Source organism: Antedon mediterranea, chromosome 7 (assembly GCF_964355755.1).
Source record: "Antedon mediterranea chromosome 7, ecAntMedi1.1, whole genome shotgun sequence".
Taxonomy (NCBI): domain Eukaryota; kingdom Metazoa; phylum Echinodermata; class Crinoidea; order Comatulida; family Antedonidae; genus Antedon; species Antedon mediterranea.
Genome location: NC_092676.1, coordinates 7,981,101 through 7,993,891, shown reverse-complemented (window position 1 = coordinate 7,993,891; position 12,791 = coordinate 7,981,101). Strand labels below are relative to the sequence as shown.

The window sequence follows — 12,791 nt, the reverse complement described above, 5'->3', positions numbered from 1 at the left end:
TTTTATTGTATGGATTTGTCGTTTTTGTGCTACTATTTTGACTTTATTTATTTTTAAATTAAACAAATTATTCACAATATTTTGCATGAATGTCATTGTCATACAAAGTTAGAAAAATCAATATCATTCCAACCTAATCTTTTTCATTGTCATCATCTTTATTGTCATAAGTTTATCATAATTGCGCTCTTTATCATCATCTGCCTTGTAATTATCATTATCATCTCGATTAATGTTTTTTTAAAATTTTATTTGATTATCAATTTTTATAATTGATAAAGTAGATTACTTATAAACTATAAATGTTTAAACCAAGTTTAAAGTTTATTGTTTCACACAATACAATATACAATATATACAGAACATAAATTAATAAATATAATTGTGGGAGGAGGACGCATGTATTGTCTATTAGAGTCCAGTACTACAGTTACGTAAAGTACTAAAGTAATGGTGTACAGTAGTAATATATGAGGTTGTCATTTTGACTCTGATGGTCCTGACAAAATAATGACAGCTTTTAATGTATTCACAGCATGTACAAGTGTGAATTTCTAAAGGGCGTGTTTCTAATAGTATAATAAACAAACAAATTAGGCTTTCATAACCGACACTACCGCCTTACAGACTTAACAATATTTTAATTTGAGAGGTATTGAAAGTTTTATCGGTTGATTAGCTGATTCCTGAGCTTTTTCTCTTTGTGCATTCATACAGCACTCCGGTTTCGTGCTTCAATTATTATGCCTGATTACGAGTAGATGCAAAATATTCTACGCTTTTGTGTAACGATATTGTCCATTTGTGTATTGATGATTTCGTGATGATCTAATTTTAACAAATGTTTTTGTTGAATGTTCATTGTGACTTGATGAACATGACTACTTGTAATGTTGCTGAAAGGGCAAAGGTCATTCTATCAATCAATTTAGAATGCTTGTAGAGTTATCAAAGGAATATTACATTCTAATTTGAACTATTTAATTGTGATAGCAATGTCCTATTTTTGTTATTAATATCTTACACGTCCTTAATTCTTTACAAAAGAATTTTTATTTCAATCATATGAATAAAAAATAAGTAACTAGACGAAAATAAATCAAATATTTCAAAACCGAACTTAATACTGAAATCTGAAAACTCTCCCAAAAATTAATTGAAATCTTTCAATAGGGACATTGGCTAAGACCGCCAACTTAAGAACAAGTTGGGTCATGTAAATTAATTGTACGCATGCGAGACACAGTTTTTTTTTTGGTTTCTAGGTCCAGACGACGACCGACAATGCATTAATTCATAGGACTTTAGGTCAATACAAATCAAAAGCTCCCTCAATGACATTCGTCAAACAGTGCAATTTGCCATCAGTCCAATTACTTTGTTGCATAGACAACCAAGCCTATAAAGACATAATTTGTGGACATTTAAAAATATAATAAATGAATACGATGAAAACAGTTATTCTTTATGATGTTCTTCATGCTTTAAAAAAATCACATAAGTTTGTGCCTAAATATTAATGTTGTAATTTAATGTGATTACTCAGTTGTACAGTCACCGATACGACCCACTCGGTGGTCACAGGACCTTAGACACTGACATACTTATTTACTGAACCTGAAAATGTTGTGTTAAGATACGTATCGGCACATCAAAGTAAGACTGATACTGTGCACAATAAGGGGATTATGCTCAACTAAGATTTGTCCTTTCCTAGTTTTGTTGAATTCATTGAAATAATAGATTTTTTTGTTTTAATGTTAACAATCTATTCAAGAGAAGAAATCAATGGTAGGACGGTCGATAATCCTGTTGATATCGACATGTTTTCATTTTTTTGTGTATTTTGTGGGTAAAGTGGTAAAGTTTCAATAAATATACAATCTATAAGGATTGTCCTAGTATCTACAGTAATTCACGTCCTGGTATCATGGAAAATGATTCTTGACAACACAATTCAATTTTTAAATTTTTCCCAAAACACTTTTAAAAATTACAGCAAGACAGTAGATATACTGTTAATCTCTGATGTCAACACTATCAAACTTTATGTTAAAATGTAATGTGCCTTTACAGTATATGGACACGATGATGTCATATCAGTACCATTAGGCATGTCACTACCATATTTGAGCATCACATATTTTTTGAAAATTAGTTTGATAGTGTAGACAGAGCTTTAATTTCTATGATAATTTCTTTGCAGACTTTTTTTGTTAGAAACCATGGTTATAATTTTAAATCTATTAAGAATTTTACTCATTTATTAAAAAAAAAAACATAGTACAGTAGGTACAGTAGCTTATAATATTTTATTTGAAAAGTTTTTGAATAAAATTGGTCAACGGTTTTAGTGTTCTCTATGTTTTTGACTTATTTTTACCATGAACTAAACAATGTACATAACATTATCATCAGTGTTTACAAGTACCATAATGTCTTGTCAAACCTAGCCAAGTTTCACTTGTTACTGTGAACTTGTGTCCGCCGGCTGTTTACAAAAGCTCAGCCATTTTGGTTTGTTTAAAACCAGCCAAGTTTCTAGGCTGATATCACGACCTTCCTTCCTGTTATAAAGGGCCATGCATCTGAAGTCACTTTATTAATCTCCCAATCCACCCTTTTTCAACGTGATGCCAATTTGATCATTGGATAGATATAACAAGATACCAAATTTAACATACTGTACAAAGTTAGGTAATAAGTTTCAAACTATAAGTTAAGTAGTCTTGTTTTAATGCATTAGTTTATACAGTTTTATTAATTTTTATTGAAGCTGATTATTCCTTATTTCCTTCATAAGACCTTTTATAAGAATTAGTTTGTGAATAAGTTTTTATAATAAGATAAAACATTTCATCATCATTGAGTTTGGAAAGATAAATGTCTAATCAACTGTTACTCTATTTGTTTAGTAAACAGCAACGTTTCACGACCTATCCAGAAGAATAACAGTATCCATATTTGTATTCATTATCATTGATTTCACTGATTTTGATTGTGATCATGATTATTACTATGATGATAATTATTATCATGATAAGTATTGTTAAATTTGTTTTTCTGTATAATAGTGAAAGTCTATTTCGTGCCTGCTTACCTGGATAAACCGACAATAGCCCTGCTCTCCAATGGAGTGCTTTGATACAAAAAGTTACATTATTTAATAATAGTAAAAATATTGTATTCTTTCAGGTGCATATAATGGCAATGAGGCCGAAGCACCAAGCCTAAACGACGCCTCTAAACCAACAAGTGACACCGAACCCCAAGACACGCCTTCACACCATATCGTAGACGAAAGTGGAGACTCCCTAGTACCTTTACAAAACACCTTTTCTACCACAGATTCCGACACCGGAATCACAGACTCCGAAGCCGGAATAACTGATTCGGAGCCCATAGTCACCGACTCGGAAGCAGGAGCTACTGATTCAGAAGTAGGTGGCGCTACTGATTCTGAAATTTTACCAGAAGACCCAAGTAAACCAGAGCAAACTGAGACCATCCCTGCTGACGGCACACCAGTTGATGGTACACCAGTGGACATACCAAGTAAAGAAACAGCTGAGAAAGTACCAGACACTACTCAAGGTGCCGCCAAAGAAGGTAAGAACATTAGCAACTATCAATGTAAAATGGTGATGTTTTTCTAAGGTTTCTTGCAGTTTACTACCATCAGTATTTAAAGGATATGAAGCTGATTTTGGACAACGTAGCCTCTGTTAATATACCTTCTGACAGAGCAACATATCTTCTCAAATCTCATGCTTACTTAACCAACCAGCATTGTTATTTCATCAACTATAGAAAGAATCAATATATTTTGTAGTGGCTGAATCAATTGGTTTGTAACCATGCAATAAAGATCATACATTAATACTTAGCAGCTATGTAGTTGTTCGTATTAAATACTAATAAAATGTGTATTCATTAATGAAGGGCATTGTAAAGAAAACATTTGTCTTATCTATCTAGGTGCTATTTCATAATAGTTATTACTTCCTTTGGGAAGTCTGGTTTAACCCCAGAATTGAGGAAATGGGACGAATACGGAATACATAGGATTGTTGTTTCCCTTGTTGAATTCTGAAAATAACATCAGTCTCTGGTTTCTGTAGTTTTGTTTTGTGTTTCTGACAATTAACATTAGTAATATTTAATAATAAAATAAATTTGTATTATATCAGTATTCAGTAGAACCCCTATTAAGGGTACATTTAAGGACCCCAAAAATGTCCCCCTGAATAGGGATATCCCCTTAATAGGGATGTCCCAGGGTTTCCACTGTAATACATTACACTATTTTAGATTGCCTGCCTGTTGACTTCACCAGATTCTCGTTTATATGTTTCGTGCAGTATCATAGGAAAATTCCATAATACAGTACAGTACATCAACACATGTGTCACATGTCGCCTGTCGGTCCGTCCAGAGGTTGACTTACCCTTCCCTTTCCCACCTCAATTATTAGCATTGTAACTACGGTTATGTTGTGTTTATATTTCACCCAATTCTCTGTAATTATCTAGATTTCAGTGCTGTCATAGGAAAATTCCATAATACATTATCACATGTGTTTCACATATCGCCTAGTATCATACTGTAGACCATCACCTAACCTTAAGGCATCACATACTATGAGAAACTGCATGCCTGAATAACGGATGCTGTACTACTAGACAAATATTATTACTTTACTTTGGTTTTATTTTGTGGAGACACAGCAAGCCCGTAGCTAGAGGGTTTCGAACCCCCTTTTTCTGAAGTGCCCATATCAACAGAAAAAGTGCAAGTAAATAGGCCTAACTTAAATAGCAAATTATTTTCATTTACTAAGCTAGGCCTAAATCTGTTTTCTTCAGTTGCTTACGCTTGTACTTGCCCCAATTCATGCAAAAAAGAACCACCTGTAAAAATCCTGGTTACAGGCTTGTCCACATCATTTTATGTATTTTTTTTTTCATTTATTGATTGGCCTTGTCATTTTAAATATTGCTGGTGGTACAATATCATTATTGATGCAACCTGTATCACAATCTCATTATTAATTCTTTTTGTGAATTCCAGCTGTTCAAAGGAATACTACAAAATGTCGATAAACACACCAGCATAATTATTTGATGAATACTGTGAATTTTCGTTTCATGCTTGTTTTGGAATTTAATCTGGACACAGTTTTCTTGCTATCGGGCTGGCTACTTGCTCGTAGTAATGGCATTTGTGGTAGCCCGAAACAGACCTCACAAAATCATATTGTATTGAACAGGCTTATGAAATATTGTCTGATCTGTTGTCTGCCAATATATTGGTTGGATAGGTTGCCATTTTTTCTCTTGTCAAAATGGCTAAATTGAATAAAATAAAATTCTTTTTTTTTTTCCGCATTGTACAGTACATTGCCTTGCCTTTGGATTGCGCTAACTTTTAAATTCAATTTAAAGCACTGATTGGCCTTTAAATTGATAGACATTTTCTACGAATGGAAATGGCTTTAGGAATTTAAAAATAACAAAATGATTACTTAAGACACTACGTGAATGCTGTAATTTCTCTGTTTAATAAAGACAGCAAATTATATTAAGCAACGTTTATTTGTTCCTGTAAAGAACCTAAGTCATGGGTCATGTGATCTGTCACCTGGTCATAGTCATGTGATTGAGCCGATCTTTAAATGATTGAAGTTATTATTGTACAATAACACTACTTTAACAGTAATTAACATATTATTTTATTGTATGATGTACTTGGCAGACACGGTCGTTGAATATTTATTCATTCGTTTTATGAGAAAATTAACCTACTGGCATAGCAGCAATACTAACTAGCATTATTTAATGTATAACATTGTAAGGAAAATACTGAATGCATAATATTAAATAATATTTAACCATCAAAAACATTTTATATTACTGGGTGGTTTATAACTAATGTTCTGTGCCTGTGTGTCAATAAATACACTGATATAAATTTAACATTATCCCTTATTATTTATAAATAGATAAACTATAGAGGGCAGCATACATTATATCAAGAATATGTAATTTCTTCTGATATTTTGTACTGTATGTTAATTAGATGCAATTGTAAGATAATTACAGTCTTTCTCGAGTCAGCTGATCTCAACTACTTGTTCGCTATGTTGATTAATTAAAGTATAGTTGTCTGTAATTAGTTTTTATTCAGAGATTTTGTTAATTGGGCACTTTAGGATGGTTATTGATACTAACAAATGTAAAATAGAACTTAAATGTTGTATGGTGGCTACTATTATATAAAATGATATGTAGGATGTGACTTTACAAAGCCTGGGTTCCCACTAGGACGTAATGCAACGACGTAAAAGCGACAAAGGAATTTAACCAATCACAACCAATGGATTATCCAAATTTTCACTTGGGATTGGTCAACTTGCTTGTGTTGCGCTTGCGTCCTTGCGTTGTGCCCTAGTGGGAACCAAGCTTAAATTACAATAGAACCCCCATTAAGGAGACACCACATTCAGGAACCAACAATGTGTCCCCTGAATGGGGGTTGACTGTAGTGTTATACATATTGCCCATCATTCATTTCATGGTAAAGTGTCCCCTTAATAGTTGTTTGACCACTGAATAGTTAATACTTCATTATGAAAATCATGTTCAGAAGAATAAATATTATATTATATTTGATATTGAATAATATTAACACTAAATAAATTGTAAAATCGTTAAATTTAGATCTAGTGTACTACTAGTACTATATTGTAATCAAAATTAATTGCTTTGATAGAATGTACAGTAAAATGGCCTCATCTTATTCTATAGGACAGAATAACAATAATCATCTTCTGGTTTTAACTCTTCTCATTGTACTGTACGATCCCTTTTCATGAATCATCACACAAGTGAGACACTATAATAGAACATAGAATAAAACACATTATAATAACAGTGGGTGTCTCACTATTGCCATTATCTAATATATTTCTAAAATTGAAAGTAATTGTTATAATCACATGATGAGGATGCAATAGGTGTGAATTGTTAATATGTTTTTGTTGATGCTGTCATCATATTTCATTTATTGTGTTGACTGAAATTAAAATTCATAATTACTGATTTAATCAAATTATTATTAAAACATATTATTATTAAAACATCAAACCTAACCTGCTGCCCACTCTCGGTAGATTTCCATAATGAAATCACCATATCTACCATTTTTTATTTAGGTGAGTTAAAATGGCATGGTCATCCTTTATTGTTCCATTTTATAAATTTGAATGCCACACCCAAACTTTACAATTAAATCTTCTATGAAATATTTCTCTAAATATTTTAAACTTACTGTATCTATTTATTACATTACATATCTATATTAAATATCTATATTAAATATATTACATATTAAATATCTATATTTCACATATTTATATTTCACATATCTATATTTCACATATCTATATTTCAATACCAAAAGCTTAGTAAGAATCAGCACGCTCCTTCGGCCACAAAACATGTCCTCCATCCACAAACTAATGACATTAGAGCAACCAGACTGTTTATTGTCAATAAACAGTCTAGCTGTGACTGCAATACAGTCTTTGGCGTATAATGTTGTCACCGCTTCGCAAGAGGAAACTTAACATGAATGTGTTTATCTTCTGATAAGAATTGTTTGTTCGCGATGTTGAAGAAAGAGCACAACTGGCCGAGAAAGCACGCTATATTTTTAATTTTTAAATTCAGACAAAGGAAATAGCATGTAGCCACTTTACTATGTCAATACATTGCACTTGGTCATTATGTTTTTCTCTCTTTGTTATCTAATGTTAATATTTAATGTTATAGGCATCGATTTGATTAATTTTTACTAGTATCAACATTTAATTAAAGAATCAATTTGCCACACCTAACTCGGATGATAACAATATTGATATTGGTTTCGATATTTTAAACGTCGTTCATTGTAGGCTTAATTGATTGTTTTTTTAACTTTGAGAAATTTAATTTTAAACTTAACCTGCGATTACTATGTTTACAATAGAATTATTTCAACATTCACGAAAAATGTTAATTCAACCTTTATTTCATTTTCTACTACATGAGAAATAATAAGAATAATATTGCTAGGTATTACGAGTATTGGATGCGTATTATATTGTCAATAAACATAACATATACATAATTATGCATTAAAAAGGGGAAAACAGTATTTTTATTAATGCATCGTATCCGGTTTGATCTCATCTACTGTAAGTCGGCAATTACTGTTTTACCAGCAGGGTAGCAATTTGACAGATTATGCTTTAAGAGATTTATCAATACAACAAGGTTAAAGGTTATGACCCCACATTTATGTTGATTATCTCGCTAAAGGTCAAGCTTTAAATAGTGTGTCTGACTTGAGGTTGTTGGAATGTGATTGGAGATTCCTTACTAGCTGTGTGAGCAGCATGAGAAGCAGATAGATTGGTAACAATACATACAAGTCTGGTAAGCCAGGCTAAGGCAAGAAGCTGTATAAGTGGATAAGAATTGATTACAGTATAGTGCATAATTACTCGCTGCTCATTTTCGTTGTTGGGTTATCACGTCGAGTCATCTAAACAATCATCTGTTTTTGGAATATGAAGCTGTAGAAAAATTTTGGATCATAGTTTTGATGATGAGAAGTTCATAGCATTGTGTCTTTCAGTAAAACAATGAGATTATTATTAATCTTTAGGATTAGCTGGTTTAAGGATTAGTAAATGTTCTCAACAAGAGGGTAAGTCACTGCTTATCAAACAAACAATGTACACACACTATAATAATATTGTTTGTCATATTTGATGACTACACCTTCAAGATGAGCATATTTCATAGATAGTTCCTTCTTGATAGGTAAGCAGATAGTAGACAATACAAAATGATATTGTCTGAGAAATGCATATACTGTATTTGCTTTGATTGAAAGATATTGTGGTAGTACTGTAGCCACCTGAAGATTTTCTATTTTGAAGTTAGTGAAAAGATGGTGGTTTGTAACTTTTTTTAGGGAGGACGGGATACAGAAAATGGTGCATCTTGATTGGTGTTGAGTGTGTCTAATATCCAATAGAGTTAATGTTACTGTAGGTAAATAGACGTGTGTGTACTTCAAATAGAGTAGGTTAGGCCATGATATTGTGTACCCTATAAAACCAGAGTAAGGAATAGTTTCCTGGTGAGTTGATCATGGCACTGTGCTGTCTTAGAGGGCCTGTTTCCAACTAAACTAATACTGTGTTGAAACACTAGTTCTCGTCAGATCATGAAAGTTAAGCACCATTAGGCTGAGTCGGGGTGGGAGACCATCTAGCAATGGCAGCAAGTGCTGTATATTGTACCAGTGTGAGTGATGGTGTAATGATAATATCGTACTAGAATGGGTTTGAGCCTATCCGTACCATACTGATTGCATCCTTAGGCAAGATTTTTTCTCATTGCCTCGTGCTTCGGATGGGATGTAAAGTCTTTGGTCCTGTGTAGATATAGAACTTTGTACACTATTCGGAAAGAGTAGGGGGTCGTCTCCCGATGTACTGATCTGGTAGGCGCTGCACTGCGGTTGCCGTGGGTCCGTGTAGGGCCTAATCCGAATTTCCTCAGTTTCCAGTTAAGTTTGAGGACCAAGAATAATTCATTTAATATAAAGCTTAGTTACCAGTGAGATTCAATGCAAATATGTGCAACATAAGTAAATTTACTAACACTAACAGACAGATCAAATGATCAATCACTTGTACTAAGTAAAATTGCTTTGAAGGAACCAATCTTATGAAAATTAAATAAATTTCTACTTCACATTTTTATCTGAATCATAGCCTAGGTCTTTTCCAATATCCATATTGGGTACTATACAAGTACAACACAATACAAGTGTAGTGCTGCCTTCATACAATATTCACAATTCATACATAAATAATATTATCTTTTTATTTTGAATGCTAATTTGATATGATTCACAATTGTACCGTCTAAAAATGAACTTGAGTTTGCTTTACACTCCGACGTTGTTTACATTTCATGAGTGCATTGAAAGTCTACCAACTGCAGTGTAGTGAAATAATATAAAGGGGACTTTGAATACGACAGATAGATCAATCAATGTTAGCCCTGTGATCACGAGGAGGAAAATCAGTCTATTGTCTGGTATAATGTGAAGCTAGATAGGTAGCAGTAGTAGGAATTGGATCGTAATGCGACAATGCCAAGTAAAGGTTTAAAGACTACAACGGTTAAACATTCATGTCCATTGGGTAAGATCTTGTGTTCTTGCTTATTATTTCATACTGTACTATTAAAATACAATAGCCAATATCTACTGTATGTGTTCAATATAGTACGATTCAGGAATATTTCAATTCAAGTCATTTAAATGTATCTACTTTATAATTTATTTTAAATTGAAAACTTCAGATTTTGTTTGTGACTGAAAAAAGTGTTGGAACCGCAGTGGTACTCTCCTTCCCTGAATCCTATAGCGAATTTTATTAGGTGCTGTAGGTGCTGTTTGTACTTAGGTGTGTAGAAGTTTACCAAATTTAAGCGTGTTGTAAATCGCACTCCTCAAGGGCAGTTTAGGAGTGTTAGGTGAGTGATCGCACTCACTCGCCATAAAAGACAAGGCTTGAATTGGCCTTTAATCCAGACTCTCTTTCTGGCCTGCTTTTGTTCACTGCCAGACAAGCACTCTTAGACTTGGCCTGCTTGAGGCCCAACCATTTTGTGAAGTCAGATCGGTAGTTACGAGCCTACGCCCCAGTTTTATAATCCTGTTGTCTTATGAGTTCTGACAGATTTATGTATTGCAAGTGATGATTCTATACTACAGTAACTGACTATAAAGCAGCTGCTGCAATACAACTATTCAATATATTGCAGACATGATGGAGCGCAATACTTCAATAACAAATAAACATTTCATTACAAACTCAAAAGCATTTACTACACACGACACCTGCAGGTGAACAACTATTTAATAACTGCGATAATGATTCTAAATTTACCATTGGAATATTAATTAATACACTGTATACAACATTCTGACCGATTCATAGATTTTTATTATAGTAGAACCACTATAAAGGCGACACCTTGTGACTCAACAGGGTACCTCCCACCCCCTTCTTTAAATAGCCTGGGGTGTCATCTGAATCTCTAGGCTGACTGTAAATTGTTAAAACGACCTTTTCATGGGAAAGTGTACCTTTAATTACGGTCTCCCAAAGAAGAGTTTAGCTACTGTATCTTGTTTTATAGTTCACAATCATTGTCCTGCCCTTATTTATAGGCCTTATGTCCAAGTCACTCACGATACAAATTCCCATGCATACGTAGCACTACAAATATTTTACAATGGAAAGATAGTTAAATTGTAATCAATTCATTGTTGTTGTTACTGTGCATACAGGTAAACAAAAGGATTTTATTATTCATTCGGTTTTATTTTCAATATCGTTATTGATTTACATTTTTATTACCTCCTGCTACACCTATTGTAAAATTAGTGTCTGAACTGTAGTTATGCAACGCAATGCCGACAAACTGGCATTTCAACACGTTTTTTACAAACAATACCATAATGAAAGTGGTGTAACTCAGGGAGCAAAAGCACCTGGTTTAGCACACCTAAGGGTCCTCCAACGCTGGGTGGTTGTGCGGCTCATGCTCTCGGGTTCTTTAATCTCTGGGAGCTCCTGGGTTTAGCCAGGGAGTGCTCATAGCCGTTGCACCACTAAATACCGGCATACTTTTGAATGTACAGTACAAACAGATTTGTAATTAACACAAATAATCAATGCTTAGGATTTAATTTCTACAAACATATATGTTGTAATAAAAACTCAAAATAAAGTATTTATATTGCTAATTGGCAGCAAACAGATGTCTGCTTTCACAAGAACACAAACCAACAACTTTATTTCTATCATTTACTTTATACTGGACTTATAGTCTATAAACATTTGAGTAGCTGCTTGCTATAATAAAGATAGGATTCCAAATGGAAGAATTTGTGAACACTTTGGCAGACAAAGTAGCATTGGCATGTGCATTTTAATACATAATAAAAATAAAAATTCCAATTTTTTACTATCAGGCAATACCGTAGATGCTTTACTTGGAAAATTCATTATCAATATTCTTGATGATTTAGAATTAATTTATTCCTTGCCATGGTTTTCAATAATACAATCAAAATTGTCCTAAAAACAGCATAATTTAAAATTCAATAAATATTATAATTTACGAAATGGCAAGAAAAACCAATTAACAAATTGTAATTCATCACAGACATTGCCACCATTATTAGAGCATTTGTAATAAAGAATTGTCAATGAAATTGATAAAATAGTTGGTAAAACGGTATGTTTTAAGGCAAGTAAGTGGCCGAGTGGTTAACATCGGCAAGAGTCCCACTCGCTCCATGGTTCTGGTGGTAGAACAAGTTATTCTCGGATAAGGACTATAAACCATAGGTCCAGTGTACACATCTAGCTCATGTGCACTTGAACCTAGTACATCTTTTGAGTAACCACTGTGCAATTGGGACTGGACAGATTTAGAGAGGTTTTACCACGTGTTGTTTGTCCCATCCTTCAATAATGTGTACATTTTAGTGAAAATTTGAATATATAAAAGGTTGTTATTACGTTAAATTGCAACTGTAATTCAAATTATTGGTTTTAACAGGTAATTTGAAATACTGTATTCACTAGTGCTAATTCTAGCAATTAATAATTATGTAAATATTATATTATATAATTATTAATGCATTATGCCTTT

General features: G+C 33.0%; 1 protein-coding gene across 8 annotated transcripts in view; it reads left to right on the top strand.

Annotated features, from left to right (window-relative positions):
* LOC140054039 (uncharacterized) overlaps nucleotides 1-12,791 on the top strand; it is a 78,223-nt gene that overhangs the window by 24,053 nt on the left and 41,379 nt on the right. For all 8 annotated transcript variants that reach the window (XM_072098850.1, XM_072098853.1, XM_072098854.1 and 5 more), the window contains exon 2: nucleotides 3,196-3,609. In XM_072098850.1, the coding sequence (XP_071954951.1) occupies nucleotides 3,196-3,609 (414 nt within the window). The remainder of the gene's footprint in view (nucleotides 1-3,195; nucleotides 3,610-12,791) is intronic.